The 17,500-nt window shown below is 43.0% G+C and overlaps 1 protein-coding gene across 1 annotated transcript in view; it reads left to right on the top strand.

Annotated features, from left to right (window-relative positions):
* Nucleotides 1-17,500, top strand: part of dachc (dachshund c) — a 39,126-nt gene that overhangs the window by 9,782 nt on the left and 11,844 nt on the right. The window contains exons 2-6 of the mRNA XM_080448990.1: nucleotides 1,944-2,059; nucleotides 9,542-9,652; nucleotides 14,899-15,083; nucleotides 15,550-15,670; nucleotides 15,814-15,948. Of these exons, the coding sequence (XP_080305116.1) occupies nucleotides 1,944-2,059; nucleotides 9,542-9,652; nucleotides 14,899-15,083; nucleotides 15,550-15,670; nucleotides 15,814-15,948 (668 nt within the window). The remainder of the gene's footprint in view (nucleotides 1-1,943; nucleotides 2,060-9,541; nucleotides 9,653-14,898; nucleotides 15,084-15,549; nucleotides 15,671-15,813; nucleotides 15,949-17,500) is intronic.

Raw genomic sequence — 17,500 nt, 5'->3', positions numbered from 1 at the left:
GGATGGAAGGATGGAATGCCAATACACTGTATAATCCTTAGTGTGCATTTAACTCCCTCACGGGTCCATTTGGTTACATTTGTAAACTCTCTGAGTTAGAAAGGGCTAATTTAACACTGAGGAGTTTGCTGTGTAGCAAAGAATCAACGGCTCAAGTTAGCAATTCAGTATTGTAGTGACTAGTGAGCAAGCAAATTCCACGTCCGTTCATTGAGATGCACCTGAAAGAACAGTTGAGCAACTGAAGGGGTTAGGTGAGGCGTTAAATGGATGAATAGCTAACATGATCACCAGTGTCAGCGTGAATCTGTGCGTGTGTGCGTGCGTTACACTCTTCCAGTGAAACTCCGCACTGTCAGGTGTAAATAATGGGCTGGTGAGTCCATGTGTGTCAGAGGAGTCACGTGGTTGTCTGCACCCTCCCAGACCACCAGAGTGGGGGCGGTAGTTTGTCAGCAACAGGGAACTACAGTGCATAATGAGGAAGATGGACATTGTCTAAAATGGAGAGAAAATGAAAAAGATGTTTTTTTTAAAAATACTGTTCTTAACTCTCTCAGTGCCACGCCCCGAGATATCCCGAGTTTTTCCCGAGTACCCTCCGTGCCAGCACGAGAAATCCCGAGTTTTTACTTTTGACTGTCGCGCTATTCTGTTTATTTTTCATGATCACTTTCGCTTCCTGACTCCTTCAGACTCATTGGGTTCCGGTTTCATGACGCAGATTCCGTTTCCGGTTCTCCTTTTTTTCCCGCGGTCATTTTCGGCCAGAATAGGGAAAGTCACGGTTTTTCACACGGTATAAAAAACGAACGGAGAGGTCCACGTCTACTCTCTTTGGTCTGGGTGACGATCAGTCATCGTAGTCGTGTATCGCATCGTAATTTAGCCCGATCAACGATTGTCAAAAATGTCAACATCCGGTTATGACCGGATGTGACGTGAGCCTGTTTGGGAGGGGGCGAGTGAGCCAGCGAGGTCATCAATGTGTCGATTTGTTGCTCTCTACTGGTAGAACTGTATTATGGGTTTAAACACCCAATCAGATAATTTATTTGAATGAAAAATTACAAAAGAAAAAAAAAAGAAAAAACGCAAATTGCTGGCACTGGGGGAGTACTTTATGAAAAAACTCTTGGCACTGAGAGAGTTAATTAATCTTTTCATTAATGTCTATGAAATGACATGGATATCTCTGTACCAACATGGGAAAAACGTGGTTCCACTGTGGATCTCGGACTTCATGTGGCCGGCCTGTGCCATCAGTCATCTGTGAGTGGCGTTAGTCGTCTATGACCAGTCTATGAAGTATGACTCCAAATTTGGACAAGGTTTCAGCCCAATCCAAGCCACACTGACTTCCATTATAAAATTCAAGTACACTATTTCAAAAAGTATACCAAAGAATAGTGGAGGTATTAGCCTACTGTACTGGCAGGGTGCACAAGAAATCTGCCGCTGATGGGTCAAGTGGTTTACCAGCACACAGAGAACACAAACACACACACAGACCGACCGATCGACCGACCGTGTGCGTGTGACTTCCCCATGGAGCTCTGCTGTCATGTTGATGATGTCACTTTGATGAAGTCAGTCTTGCCCACATTATGGAGGAACATGAGATTATGAATTCACAAAATGTAAAAGGTATTCACAAAAAAGAAATAGAAAAACAAATACAATTTGTGTTGTGTCGTGAAGTATTTAGGTATTTACTTTGTTGTCCTACTGGCAGTGTGCACAAGAAATGTGGGGCTGATCAGCCCAGTGGTTTGAGAGATTAGCCGCGGACAGACAGACAGACAGAGACAGACACACACACACACACACACACACACACACACACACACACACACACACACACACACACACAGACCCTTATCTAGACGGCTCAGCACACGCGGTAGAAAAAACTAACATCAGTGTGTTTTATTTGCTTGTAGTTCCAGGCCTGGCAGGCCACCGAAGAGGCTCCAGAGTGTGACGTCATCAGAATGCGCCACCCACCACATGTTGTCCCATAGTGGCCTGATGCCTGCTGGGATCCTGCCTGCAGCCGGTGAGTCAGGACATAGCACGCACGCACGCATTCACGCGCGCACACGCACGCCAGAATGTCCCCTATTATCTTTTTGCCAAGGTGGTGCTGCCCTGACTGTTAACTCATTCATCACATACTCTTTCATCAGGTTGTATGTTTCCCCTGCGGTCCCCTGAGCACCGCAGATTAAAGAATGACTTTGGCCACCAAAATATGCTGAAACTGTTGCCAGGTAAATAACGTGTGTGATTATTTAGGCTAGGGTTCGCATTACAGAGGGGGTTGAAAAAATAATTACCAATATGTGCGCTACAAGGAAAAGTTGTCTGTTAGAATTATTATACCGCCAGACACCAGAAATATATGAAGGGGGAAAGGATTAGCCCAGTAGATCACTGTAAAGAGTAGTGCATGTGCATGTGCATGTGCATGTGCATGTGCATGTGCATGTGCATGTGCATGTGCATGTGCATGTGCATGTGCATGTGCATGTGCATGTGCACATGCAGTTTGTTCAATTCTCTGGGGTTCCTGCTGCTTTAACTAACAAAAACGTCTAGAAGAAGTTCTGATAAACACTAAACAGTAAAATCCTGAGTTTACAGTATTTTAGAGAGAGAGAGAGAGAGAGAGAGACATTCACATTTTGCACTTGACACTATGTTGCACTATATGAAATTGTATAGACCTACTAGATTAAGTGTAATGGCTTCAATCAGGTGAGTTCTGTTTTGTGTGTAGCAATTTATCACATCAATAATTATTAACACCAATATTAATGACAGTGACAGTAATGACACATGACAGTAATAACAATTTCATATAAATCAAACCAATGTAGCAAAAATCAGCGTTCCACACTGTATTAAAACACGATCATATTCGTTTATATTGTAAAATGATTTAATTATCCAGCATTTGTTCTGATACCCAACATGGTGTCAGATGGATACTTATGATGAGCACTGGGACACAGCCGTTCTACTTGTGACATTCAGTTGTAAGAATGTGTTGGCAGATCAGACAGACACGATCATGGTTATTGCAAGCTCGTCACGATGCGACGCGTAGTGAGCTTGTAGATCGGCTATTTTAACTTTTTTTTGTACACCACCAGTGAACAACAAAGTACTGTATAATACAGGGTCATGTGATAAATCGGACTAATCCATTTAGTCGATTATAAAAATGTATTAGAATTATTTTCCGTGTCGATTTGTTTATATATGATAATAAAATAAATAAATATGAAAACAAAACCTGCTTTTAGATTAATCAAATAGCCTACATGAGCAAGATGAAGTCGGTTATTGGTTGTAAATGTCGGTTTTGGTACGCGGTATTTCGGGTTAATTGCCCATGCAGTCCTACCTCTACCTCACGCTGCAGATGGAGCAGCAGGCAGCGGCGCTCCTGTGTTTTGCTGAATGCGCTGCGTGTAGCAATGAATTAATTCCACTCTGTTGTAGACACACTTTACAGTAATTCCATACATCACATGGGCACTTTCAGGAGGAGGAGTTATGAGATGCAAGCTGTGTGTTGATGTCTCTCATTAGCATACACATCGCTGACACGTGGGGGAAAAAAAAGAACAAACTCTCATAACTTGTAAATTTAATGTTCTGCTCTCTTTTTTGCTCAAATTAAAAGTTCACACAGTACTTTGTCTGCCTCTGCATAGTTTCACGATCCTTAGGCCTGTGAAACTGTAACTTTCAAGAAACAATCAGCAAAAATAAAGGATAGGCTATACTTTGATATTGATTTTGTTTTATTCTAGAACAAGTTCTCGTATTGTTTTCTCTTGTAGTCTCATACTCATACACGGCAGCAAGAGTTCACCGTCAACACCAATTTGTGGAGTTTGTTGGAGGTGTCTGGTTTGTCTCCTGACTTTGTAACAACAGCCCTTGTCAACTGTCCCCTATTTTTGGACACTGTGTAGTATCTGTATTTGTTAGACACTGTCATCTCACAATGTGTGTGTGTGTGTGTGTGTGTGTGTGTGTGTGTGTGTGTGTGTGTGTGTGTGTGTGTGTGTGTGTGTGTGTGTGTGTGTGTGTGTGTGTGTGTGTGGGGGTGGGTGGGTGGGTGGGTGTGTGTGTGTGTGTGTAAGAGAGAGAGAGACAGAGAGAGACAGAGAGAGACAGAGAGAGGTAATTGTGTGCACTTCTCAGCTCTCAAAGTTGCCCTTGGCTTTGTGCTCTTCAGTGCAACCTGATCTTTTCATTCCCTGCCTCAAAAGAAGCCATTTTCTATTAGTCTTTGCTTCCTCTCACTGTTCAAAGGTGCGGTGTGTGTGTGTGTGTGTGTGTGTGTGTGTGTGTGTGTGTGTGTGTGTGTGTGTGTGTGTGTGTGTGTGTGTGTGTGTGTGTGTGTGTGTGTGTGTGTGTCTGTGTGTGTGTGTGTGTGTGTCTGTGTCTGTGTGTGTGTGTGTGTGTGTGTGTGTGTGTGTGTGTGTGTTCAAGAGCCTCTCTCTCAGGGAAAAGAGTCCTTTTGCACCAAAGGAGAGGGCATGGCAGCAATGTCAACGCTACTGATTAGAACAGACCCACATGAGAGAGAGACAGCGCTGCTAAAAAAAGAGAGAGTACGAGAGAGAGACAGAGAGACCGAGAAAGAGGAGAGGGACAGAGACTGCGTGGGAGAGAGAGACTGAGAGAGAGAGAGACGGAGGTAGAGACGACATTAAAGTGTAGAAGGCAGAAAATGTTTGATGTGATCTTGGTCTCTCTGTCTCTCTCTTACGTGCGTGCACACACACACACACACACACACACACACACACACACACACACACACACACACACACACACACACACACACACACACACACACACACACACACACACACACACACACACGCACACACACACACACACAGTGACTGATGTCCCACTGCGATGCTGACATTTGAAAAGGTAGCGCAAGGAGAGAGGATTGCAGGAGAGGAGGAGGAGAGGAGACCAGAGGGAGAGGGATGACAAGAGAAGGAGTGATTTGTATTGGTTGCAGTGGGGGGGGGGTTTAGACAGAGAGACAGACCTGTCGGACAGAGGACAACAGACCACTCACCTTTATTTTCTTTTTTACGAGACTAGTAAAGCGAACACAAGGCTCAGAGTGTATAGTTTGATTCCATCATGTTTGTATGCAGGTCCTTTGGTTTGATCGGCTGCATGATCATTCATAGTCTGTGCTGGTACCAGGTATGGTTTCTTAACCCATTCAATCCGGGAACGCATCTGTGTCATTTTAAGATTTATTTGGCTATTCAAAAATACCAGATCTACAAGCAGATCTACAAGCTCATAGCTCAAGCTACGAGCTTGTAGATCTGCTATTTTTGAAAAATCATGAACATTTGTGCAAACCTTTTTTTACTCAAATCTTTGCTTCTGGGAGGGGGGGGGGGGGGGGCTGGGTCCCTGGAACAACATATTTTGATGGGGGTCGTTGGCCAAATACATATTAGTTTGGGTGGTCCTTGACATGAAAAAGTTTGAGAACTACTGATATAACGACATAAGGAGGATTTAGAAGACATTTGTAAAGATTTGCACACATTTTCCAAGTTTTTTTTTTTTTTTTTTGCAGATCTACAAGCTCGTAGCACGGCACTCGGTGCCGCGCTATGAGCTCGCATATCTGCTATTTTTTGAATAGCCAAAGAAATCTGAAAATGACACAGATGCGCCCCCGGTCTTGATGGGTTAAGGTAGGTTGGCTCAGGGTGCAGCAATGCAGCAGCACTCAGCAGGACAACTACAGACAGTACACAGAATAATATTAATCATGACACCAATCCCAGCCCGAGGTTTAGACTCGTAGGCCCCCCTGCATTCTTTACTGTCCGACAAGGTCAAAATCCACCGGTAGAAACACGTCAAAACACGTCAAACCACATTACACGATGTTACATATCATTATTGTGTTTTTTATACCAAATAACTGCTACAGTACCTTATACTGGTTGCCTTCCTCAGACGCACATCCTCTTACCCCTGGCCTAGAGCAGTGGTTCTCTCAACCTGTGGTTCGGAACTCCAGGGGGTCTCCACATGATTTTTTTTTGGGGGGGGGGGCGTCCCCAGATGACAGTGAAGTGACATTTTAAGGACTTTTAAGACCTTACAAAAAAAAGGAAAAGAAAGAAAGAAAATAAGAAACACCATTACTGCATCAAAAGAAACCAAACAAACTATGCTTTAAGAACTGGTCAAGTATTGGCCAAATTGTCAAATAATATAAGAAAGAGCTACAAGCTCACAACGCGAGGTGAGGGGGTTGTGAGCTGCTATTTTCACAATTTGTGTCTGTGGAACCGAGTCAAACCAAATATTATGTCTCAACTCCTACAATTCCAAGTGCTAATCAGAGTGGGGGGGTCCCCAGTTCTAATATGATTATTTTGGGGGTTCACAGCCTGAAAAGGTTGAGAACCACTGGCCTAGAGCAACAGGGCCTACAGCGTTGCTAGCCTTAAACTCTGAAACACCCTGCACAGTAAAATCCTGAGAGTGTAAAAAATGTACCCATATTGGTCCATTCTTTTTTTGTCTGTCCTTTAATGTATTTTGTTATCCGTCTATTTTCTGTTGATTAACTCTTGTGTGTTGTCCCTGGGGACTTTTACAGGTGCATATCTATTATTATTATTATTATTATGGCTTAAAGCAGTAGTTCCCCAACGTTTCAGCTCAAGACCCAAAAGAGAAATTAGACGTTTGCCCGGGACCCAAACTAGTGAAAATTAACTGTAGGAAAGGGAATTTACGTCGCGACCCATAAAAATGTGTCCGCTACCCAAAGATGGGTCCCGGACCCACTGTTTGGGAAACAGTACCTTAAAGGACCATAGCGGTGTTATTGCATGTCAGGGCCGGATCTAGGCATGGGCAACGGGGGGCAATGCCCCCCCAAATGCCCTGACTGCCCCCCCAAAAAGAATCTTTGAATTTTTTTTAAACATTTTTTTTGGAAAGTTAAATTTATGTCATGATATGAAATGTGAGCTTACCATAATCAAAATAATCCTTAATCATATTCCATCATGTATCATTGCACAATTCAAATATTCCTCTGCCCTGATTTTCCATGGGCAGTGTTGCCAGATATTGCGAGAGAAAGAAGCCTAGGAAAACAAGCCCAAAAGAACAATAGGGAGCAGTAATACACAAACAGCCGAAAAAATAGGTCTATATATAGGTCTAACTGTGCCAAAATGCATATTTTCCTATGCATTTGGGGGGTTTGGGGCCCCCGAAAACCCCCCAAATGGTTTTGGGCCCCCCAAAAAAAAAAATCGCCGAGGAAGCCGCCCCCCCAGCATTTATTAATGCCCCCCCAGTTAATAATTTCTGTATCCGGCCCTGTTGCATGTTAAAGCCATTGACTATTAATCATATATACATATGTAATACATATTTGTATATTTGATTTTGTGTTATATACATGAGACATGACGGGTGTCTGATTCAAACTCGGATCCTTGCTACTTTAACATTCAATCCGGGAACGCATCTCTGTCATTTTAGATTTCTTTGGCTATTCAAAAATAGCAGATATACAAGCTCATCTGCTATTTTTGAAAAATCGTAAACAAAATAGCAAATATTTGAATATGTTTTTTAAAGACATTTGTAACTCAAATCTTTGCTTCTGGAGGTCCCTGGAACAAAATATTTTACAAATGCTCGCTTTGAAAAATATATATAATATTCAAAGACTTGCACAACTTTTCAAGATTTTTCAAAAATAGCCAGAGATGACAGAGACGCATTCCCGGATTTTAATGGGTTAAGGAGCATGTGATTAGTGCACTTGTTGTGCCACCAGGTGATGACAATCTTCCAAAGAATACTGTAGTTTTTTTTTTTTTTTTTTTTTTTTTAATAACGATTCCCTACTTTTTTTAATACAAACCTTCAGGTGATAAACCATCTTTAACTTTCATTGCTCGTTTAGCTATTATTTCATTATTTCTTGGATGCTTGAAATAGAAATTTGGCTAAACGTTTTTGCACCAATCACATTTCACATTCACTGTGTTGGATTACAGTATATCAAAGTTTCAAGTCTGTAAGTTGATTTTATGTACCTTTCTGAAATGAATGTAAGACAGGAAAAGCACACGGAAAAAAACCAAAACAATTATAGTATGCTTTCGGAAATTGCTGGCAGGGGATGCCCAGGTGGCTCACCTGAATACCACATAAATAAGACTATAGTCCTCCCTGCAGCTGGCCTTGGGTTGAATCCAACCCAAGGCTCTATGAGATTGGTTCTCAAAGTGGGGTCCGGGTACCCCCAGGGGTCCTTGGGGAGGTTCCAGGGGGTCCCCAGTAAAATGTGTTAATACAGTATCACAATCATTGTAACCACTTTAACCATATTTTATAGTTTGGCTATTAAGATCTACAAGCTCATAGCGGGTCACTTCGGTGCCGCGCTATGAGCTTGCAGATCTGCTATTTTTGAAAAATCTTGAAAATGTGTGCAAATCTCTATGTATATTTTTTACATTTTCAACTCAAATCTTTTCTTCTGGTGGTCCCTGGCACAAAATATTTTTTTATATGGGGGTCCGCGGCCAGATACATATCATTTTGGGGGTCCTTGACATGAAAAAGTTTGAGAACCACTGCTCTATGCTGCATGTCATCTCTCTCTCTCACCCGACTTTCCTGTCTCTGTAAAAAAAAATAAAGCAAAAAAAAGTGTTGGCAGTAAAGTAAAGTAGTTAATGGACTAAACAAGCAATAACACCGATATGGTCCTATTAAGGAACCACACCACAGAACTGAACCATCACTCCTGGGGGGGCGGGGGGTGTTCCTGGGCATTAGTTCATGGGCATGTGTGGTGTGCTCTCTCTCTGCTGTGGGACGTGATGTGTCGCGCCTCCTCCAGCGTGTGTGGGAGAGATGAATGTCCCTGCTTGTTCCTATCACCGCTGATTCCCTGGCAGCCTAAATGGCCACAGTGCAGCGGTGCAGTCAGGATGAATGGCCGGCCTCTGTCTTCCCATGACAAGCCTCCTACCTTCCCCTGTGCTCTAATCCTCCGCCATTGATCTGCCTCTTATTGATTGGTTTCTTTTCTTTTTCTCTCTTTCGCTCTGTCTGTGAATCTTAGCCTTTTTCTTTCTTCGTTTTATCTCTCTCTCTCTCTCTCTCTTTCTGTCTGTCTGTCTGTCTGTCTGTCTGTCTGTCTGTCTGTCAGTCATTCTTTCTTTTTTTATTCCTTTGTTTTGTCCTTTTGTTAGTTCTCTCTTTCATTCTTTCTTTCTCTTTTTTCCTTTCTTTTTCGTTGTTTATTTCCCCCTTGCTTTATTGCTTTTATTAATCACTGTCTCTCTTCCTCTGGGTGTCCGTCTTCCCCTCTCTCTCTCTCTCTCTCTCTCTCTCTCTCTCTCTCTCTCTCTCTCTCTCTCTCTCTCTCTCTCTCTCTCTCTCTCTCTCTCTCTCTCTCTCTCTCTCTCTCTCTCACACACAGGTCTTTCTGCACTGGCCAAGAAGATCAAGCTGGAGGTGATGGGTGGTTACCACAGCAACCAGCAGCATGGTCTACCAAATGGGGAGAATGGTGACCACAACCCTGGACTGGGTATGTATCCCTCTCTCTCACACACACACACACACCCACACACACACACACACACACACACACACACACACACACACACACGCACACGCACACAAACGCACACACACGCACACGCACACGCACAGGCACAGGCACAGGCACACACACACACACACACACACACGCATACAATCATTAATCATGGCCATACGACGCATCTAACGCCTGCTATCAGTAGACATCGGTTATCTTTAGCCACTGGTAAGCCACAGTGAGTCCTCACTCAGCAGCTGTGTTTATGTCTGAATACGGAGGGCCAAACCAAAGTGATTAAAATCCAGGATGTTATGTCAGCTCCTCTGAGAAACTATGAAGGGGGAAAAAACAACGAAGATGAGTCACTATGCTTTGCATTTCAACCACAGCACAAACAACAGAATGATCAACAGAATGATATCTGCGTCTGGGAACCCAAACATATAGGAGTACACCAATAGAGCACAGGGGAACTTAGACATAGTTTGGGTTTTTTCCAGATCTCCAGTTGTTTTTGTTTTTTTTCCCCTTTTTTGATACTGTACATACACTGTATACAGACAGTGTACCTAGAAAGGCAATTTCTTCTAAGATTGAATGTACCGGTAATAAAAACTCCATTGATAACATAATGTATTACACGATTAAATCCTCAGTCTTCATTTAACTCTGAGAATTTGCTAATCCCACTCAGAGTTAAATGAACACACCATTTAACTTCACCTTATTGGCTATTTGTTGGCAAAATTTCTCAATTACAGTACATAGCCTCATAGGGCTACTAGTGTGTCAGGTCTGTGTTTAACTCATTTCAATGAAAGGCCATGAATGCAAATCCATACATGCCCAGAATTGCATCAGCGTATGTCTTTGGGTTACATTTAGGCTAATTGGGGGCAAAGACCATCAAAAGACAAGACCGCTGTCCTTGTTTATTTGCCTTATGCGTCCACCGGCCGTCAGGTTTACAGACATAGAAGAAATTGACAGCAAAAAAAGATGGCACTGGCTATTTCTTTTCTGTCAAGTTTCACCTAGTGCGCTAACGTGGAGAAGCCAAGGGGGACTCAGTCACACCATGACTTTGTGAGGTAGGTGCATATATATCACCCAATACGTGGCTTGTTTTTTTGTATCATCATTAAATGAAAAAACATTCCTCATTGAGACCCACCACGCAGAAAAATACACTGCGCTTCACGGCCTAGAGAGCAGCTGACAAAGAAACCAAGCGTACCTGGATGATAGAGAGATGACTAAGATGAGAGGCCAGGGCCAGATCAATAGTCTTTCTCTCTAATTCACCATCCTGAATGCAAACGACAACCGCTGGACAATCGATGGGGGAACGGACAGGCGCGTGCACCACGCACACGCACACACAAACACGAACGGCACAAGCAAGGCGTCGCGGACATCGCCCCCACCGTTATCGACAGGTTAAAACACCATCAGTGTGTTTAGATAGATGACAGGGCTTACGGCGGTCTATGCGGAATACACTATCAGACTGACACGCTTACACAGACACACACCCCCACACACACACACACACACACACACCTGAACGGAGGATGTCAATCAAAAATATACTGTACAAATGTGCCTATGTCCTCAGTATGAATTTCGTTTATGTTTTTGCTTGCATGTCTGCATGCAGGTACGTGTGTGGCACATTTTCCCCTTTAGCCATGTCTGTCTAAACCGTTGCAGTCGTAAGCATTGTTTACCATTGTATACACTCAGTAGCTTTGTCTGCCAGCATCTGCACACAGTTAAGTGGCATGGTTACCACCAGCCATTATAAACCTGTAAAGCTTAATCATTGGTAATGACAGAGTCACATAGAAAACATGCATGCATTCACGCGCACGCGTATAAGCATGATGTGTTTTTCCATACTGCCACCCACGACCTTATGGGAAGGGGCTGGCCCCTACCGGTGCTTAAACCACTACAAAGGCAATCTCACATTACACACACACACATACACACACACATACACACACACAAGAACACACACACGCACACAAATGCTGAGTGTGACACCTTATAGGCTCGGAGGGTGTATGTGTGTGTGTGTGTGTGGGCGCGCGCACGAATGTGTGCGTGCGTGAGCAGCAGGCATTTCTGTATTTAACAAGATCTTCTGGGAAATTTACTGTAACTGTTTGTTTACTGTAATGGTTTGTTTGGGGGAAGCATAAGAGAAGGCACGTTGTTGACGTTTTGATGTTCTTTAATGAAATAGTATACTGAAAGAGAGAGAAAGAGAGAGAGATAAGAGAGAGATAGAAAAAGAGAGAGAGAGAAAGAGAGGGAAGGAGGGCAAAGAAGCAAGCGAGTAAGAGTGAAGGAGAAGTGAACAGAGAGGGGTGGGACTAGTGGTTTCTAACTGAGGCTTTAATATTTGGAGTTGGCTGCTAGTTGACTGACTGAGCAGCTGGTCATTTAGCTCTATTCACACAGATCTTTTGTTTGGATTGCTTGCTGCTCTGGGCAAGAGAGGGTCTAATCTGCCAAATGCACAAAGCAATGCACATATGTCCAGCCAGCCCAACTCATAAAGTCAGCTCCACACTTTCTTTCTTTCTTTCTTTCTTTCTTTCTTTCTTTCTTTCTTTCTTTCTCTCTATTTTCTATTTTCTATTTTCTATTTTCTATTTTCTATTTTCTATTTTCTATTTTCTATTTTCTATTTTATTTTATTACTCTCTTTAGGGGGGGCTTTTTTTTGCCAGTGCTGTGCACTCATTCTATTATTTTTGCGACAATTGTGCAGAATTGAGTCCAAGACTTTTTCCTTTGTGTTTATAATTACCCAGCATGCATTGCTGGCGCTGCACCAGGACGGCCATCAGTTTCTTTTGTTCCACTTCCTCCCTGTGTTTCTTTTGTTTTTTTGTCTTTTATTAAGTGATAAATATTTATGTCGTTTTTTTTCTCCCTGACAGGTTTGTTTGTTTCGAGTATAGAAGGAGAGAAATAGCACACTGGGGTGTTGCTGAGCGGAAGAATTGTCTTTTAAAGATAGCAGGCAGGCTTGACTCAAGAAAGGAGCAGAAACAGCAGATTGTCCAAGCTTATAACGTATTTTAGTGTTGTCGCTTATGGAGATGACAACACATTCAGATGGTTGGGTTCAGCAAAGTGTGGAAGCACCTCCATTATTTTGTATCACACTGATGAACCAACAAAAAAATGCTTTGGAGCATCAATAGCTAAAAGTTATTTTAATTCCGGAATTAAGTTATGTTTTTGAGTTGAGTTTTTTTTAAGTAAAAATGTTAAGTAAACTCTGAAAGTGTAAAAATGGAGCTGTAAGGGTCCATTTCACGGTGCAGCAGTGTGTTTCAGTATGTTTGAGAGCTGTAGTTACGAGGGGGAGCAGAAATGTCACGGTGGATGAATAACAACCTTTATCTATTCCTTGTCCTGCTCTCCTCCTTCACCCACCCTATCTTTTCTTGTGCGTCTCGCTCCACAGTCATCCTTTTCATGCTCTGCATTTCTCTCCCCCCAACACACACACATCCACACACACACTTTGTCTTCCTATACTTACGAGGATCCTCCATTGACTATATTGTATTCCCTAATGTCCAAGCCTTAACCACATGGACCAGATAGTGTCTGTATTCTGGGGTGAACATTCTGCCAAAAAAAAGCAACATGACGCTTCATGAGCTTGGAGATTGGCTATTTTAGAGATTAAGGAGGGGGCCTAGGCCTAGCATAGATCCCTGGGGGACTCCTGTCAGTGATGTACCTATATAGGGTAAAGTGGTTAACCCATCACGACAGCATCCTTATATACCCATTTACAATAGCAATCTCGCTTAACCAAACTTAAAAGTGTGAAATCAGAGTAAGTAAGTAAGTAAGTACTTACCAAGTCAAACAACAGGGTAAGTGGATAATATACTGTAAGTAAGAGTGCAAAGAAAACAATTTTGTGCTTCAAAGAAACTAGCATACCAGGTAAACATCAATCCTAGCATCTGTCTAAACAACATTCTGATGGTCAAGCAAACAAATAACACAACGTGAACAAGTAACCAACATACCATACTGTACATAGCATCTAGTGATGGGTCGTTCATGATCGATTCGTTCAAAAGAACTAGTTCATTGCCGCGAACCAGGGGCGTAGCCACGGGTGGGCATAGGTAGGCCTGGGCCCACCCACCTGGCTGTTGTGCCCACCCAAAATTATAGAATACGTGTGCGGAATACAGCTACATTAATTAACCCATTAAGACCTGAGGCCGATTCTACAAATGTCTAAATCCTAACAGTTTTCTGAAAAACTTATGTTGCTATATCAGTGCTGCTCAAACTTTTTCATGTCAAGAACCACCCAAAATTATGTGTTTGGCTGCCGATTCCCCCCCCCCCAGAAGCAAAGATTTGAGTTAAAATATACGTATTCAAAGATTTGCACAAATGTTCAAGATTTTTCAAAAATAGCCAAAGTATGAAATAATGGTTATACTGTAGCTAAAATCTAAAATTACACATGCGCTTATGCCTGCACATCCTGTGGGTTTCGTGCGTGAGCCTCATACGGTACTTAACCTTGGTGGCCCAATCAGTGATGCAAACGTAAATAATTGGGTAGCCCTTCCTGCACTGACTGAATCAGCTCCTGATAGAAGGACTAACATTAAACAAGAGTTTACATTATTAATAATTGCCTTTTTAACGGAAGGTACTGTATTTTGGGGCTGTTGCATTTATTAAATATTTTGTTACATTGGTAATGCTTGTAAACTGGAGTAAAAAAAACAACCTATATTTTGATTTAAGATGGGAGAAACAAGTTCCAAATAGTCCTTTTCCATCTACAAATCAAGCTCTTTCAGAATGTGAATATTAACCTAAAATGTAGGGTAATATTGTACAGTAATAGTGAAAACTAGCAGAATTAGAGGGTTTTCATCCCTCTGTACTTATTAAAGTTAGAACGAGGGCGCAACACCTGTAGGAGTGGTATTGGAGTGAGACTGGAGTTGTGGTGTTAGAGGAGTGCCCTTTCAGTGTGTCATCAGAGAAGACGAGGCGCACAGACCCTTTACGTCAGCACACTGAACACAGACAAGCGGTCCATTTAGCTGTGACAGACTGGAGCACCGGAGGCCATGACTTTATCTACCTTACTTTGCGGTACTAAACTATATTAATCTTCTCATCTTATTTTTCAGTTCCATTCTACTTTGTCTGCCCTCCAGGTTTGGAGCAGCTGCCCTTCATGATGATGTCACATCCGTTGATCCCTGCCAGCCTCAACCCAGCTTCCGTTTCCATGGCGATGGGCCAGATGAGCCGCCTTAGCACGCTGGCCAGCATGGCGAACGTGGCGCAACTCCACCACCACGCACACAACCACGCCAGGGCTCCCACCTCTGTCATAAAGGTGAAGTCATAGGATCCCTGTAGCCATAGCACGTCACACTACGATGTCCAGGGGCCCCCAGTCTTGTGAGACCAAGGGGTGTCTTTGGATATCATAGTCGACATTGACTGAGTTGGGGCCAAAGGTAGATTTTGCAGTTGTTGTAAATTGGCTTCCATTATTATGGTGAAGAACCTGGAACCCCAAAAAACTTTGATTATTACTTTTCCATGTCCCTGCCATGCAAGTTTGGCTCAGTAAAATAAAGTGCATCGTTCTTAAAATAATACTTGATAAGTAAAGTCATGAGAAGCAGTTCATCGGATAATAGGTTGAAAACCACCAGTCACAATTTGCACAAGATTTCTTTTCATAAGGTTTTATTTCATTTTTTTAAATTCGTATTATTATTATAATTTCTTTTTTAAAGATATCCTTTTTTGGCTTTTTCTGCCTTTTCATTTGGTTTTTCTATGCTGATTGGTAGGAGCGAGTTCGGGACAGTCCCTCCCCTTCTCCGTCATTGGAGGAAGGTCAGATGTCATCCAATCACAGCAGCAGTGTCTCAAGTTCACCGTCTCACACAGAACGCACTGCAGAGTCCACTCGTACGTACACAATGTGTGATTTATACTTCAACACGTAGCCTACTGTAAAAAAAAAAAAGAATACGAATATCAATTTCAATCAGCCAAGAACTATTACTGAATGTAATCTTTTTAAAACAGTTTCCCTTTTGTTTAATTTCCAGACCCACACCATGACAACATGTCTTCGAGCCATGGTGTGTTAGGCCACTCCCCTAGCACAGTGCAAGGTGTCATGGAGACGGACGTGGCCCCCCTGGAATACAGCAAGGACAACAAGAGGAGCCACACTGATAGAGGTACAACAGGATGACACACTGGTGAAACTAAAGCCTGAATTTGCAACGCGTTGTCAGCTTGTAGATTATTTTCAGAGTATAAGTTTGGCCAAGTTCTTGAGTAGCAAACTTTGCTAGAAAAAGAAAATTGGCAAACATCTTCATTTTGTACTTTGATTTATCAAGCTTATTTGAATTGAGTTGCCAAATCATTTGTATGCCTAGTTTGGTTCATGGTAAGCTAACTTTATACCTGTAATACAAGATTTAGCATGATGAAAGAAGAAGCAGTCACTGCTTCCATTCAATTTGATTTGTTCGATTTTTTTAACACATTGTAGCTCAGGTAATGATGCCAAACCAGTATCACATGGTTGATTCTCTATCCTTACCTTTAAAATATGATTTTTGTATATTTTCTTTTTGTGGATTTAAAAGCATGCGGCCGGGCATATAGTAGCCAACCCGCCTCACCTCAGCCCTCCACGTTCCACGTTCTCACATGCTTCACAGAGGAGAGACGATTCCTAATAGGCCGATAAGTATTCGGAAGCTCTCGGCCCACTCTCTCCAACTCCAACGCTCTCCTCCTCTCTCTTCCTTCTTCTTTGTCTGCCGGTGGCCAGGCTGTCTCCTCCCCGCAGAGAGAAAAGACAAATAATTCAGCGAAACGGGGGATCCATTAGCCCAGGAAGCAGCGTTACATTAGCGAGCCATTTGCAGGGCCGCGGCCTAACGAGCCGGGCGGCTCCCCGCCTCCCGCGCTCTCAGCTGGACCTCATCTGCATAACGACCGCCTCCCCGTCGTCAGGGCCCGGTGTTGCCACGGCGTTGCAACGTCAGTTGTTTGGTCTCCCTGTCAGGGAGGTTTGCATTAGCTTAATGAGGACTGCTCAAGGACAAACAGTCAGCAGAAATCTACAGCGAGAGGAGGGGTGGGAGGGGGGGTTTGGGTGAGAGAGAGATGGACAGTTTGTGCGTATGCGTGCAAATGTATTCTCGTACTGAATGGCATTATTTAGTAATCGAATCTATATAGTACAAAGGCCCCCCAGTTAAGGTTTTGAGAGGCTGTCAGAGATCTGCGCATGTATTGATAAAGCAGTGACGGGAGCAGTAACGCAAGAGCCATACATCAAACATCGCATTTGTGCAATTGATTTTCAATTGATTTTCCTGTATGCAAACGAAATACCTACATACAATCACCGGATGGCTTGCTTTTGTGTTTGACCTCCAGGCGTCGTAGCCTAGTTTTATCCCAGATTGAATCCGGGCTTCAAAGAGCACTTCAGTGCTGTCATTCTATCAATCTGTCGTATGGATAATCTGTGTGTGTGTGTGTGTGTGTTGTGTGTGTGTGTGAGGAAGAGAGAGGGAGGGAGAGAGCATTTTGGCTGTGTATGCTGTTTCAGTGGTCTTTGAACAACGTATTCATGCAGCAGAGATCAGAGGCCATCCCTGACACCTCACTCCTATTAACTAAACATCAGCAGAATTTTATTCTCTCTCTACCACCCCAACCCACACACCTCCTCTCTTTCTCGCTGTCTCTCTCTCTCTCTCCCCACTC

This window comes from Gymnoscopelus braueri, assembly GCF_963280865.1.
Source record: "Gymnoscopelus braueri genome assembly, chromosome: 14".
Taxonomy (NCBI): Eukaryota; Metazoa; Chordata; class Actinopteri; order Myctophiformes; family Myctophidae; genus Gymnoscopelus; species Gymnoscopelus braueri.
This window is presented reverse-complemented; position numbering and strand designations above follow the sequence as displayed.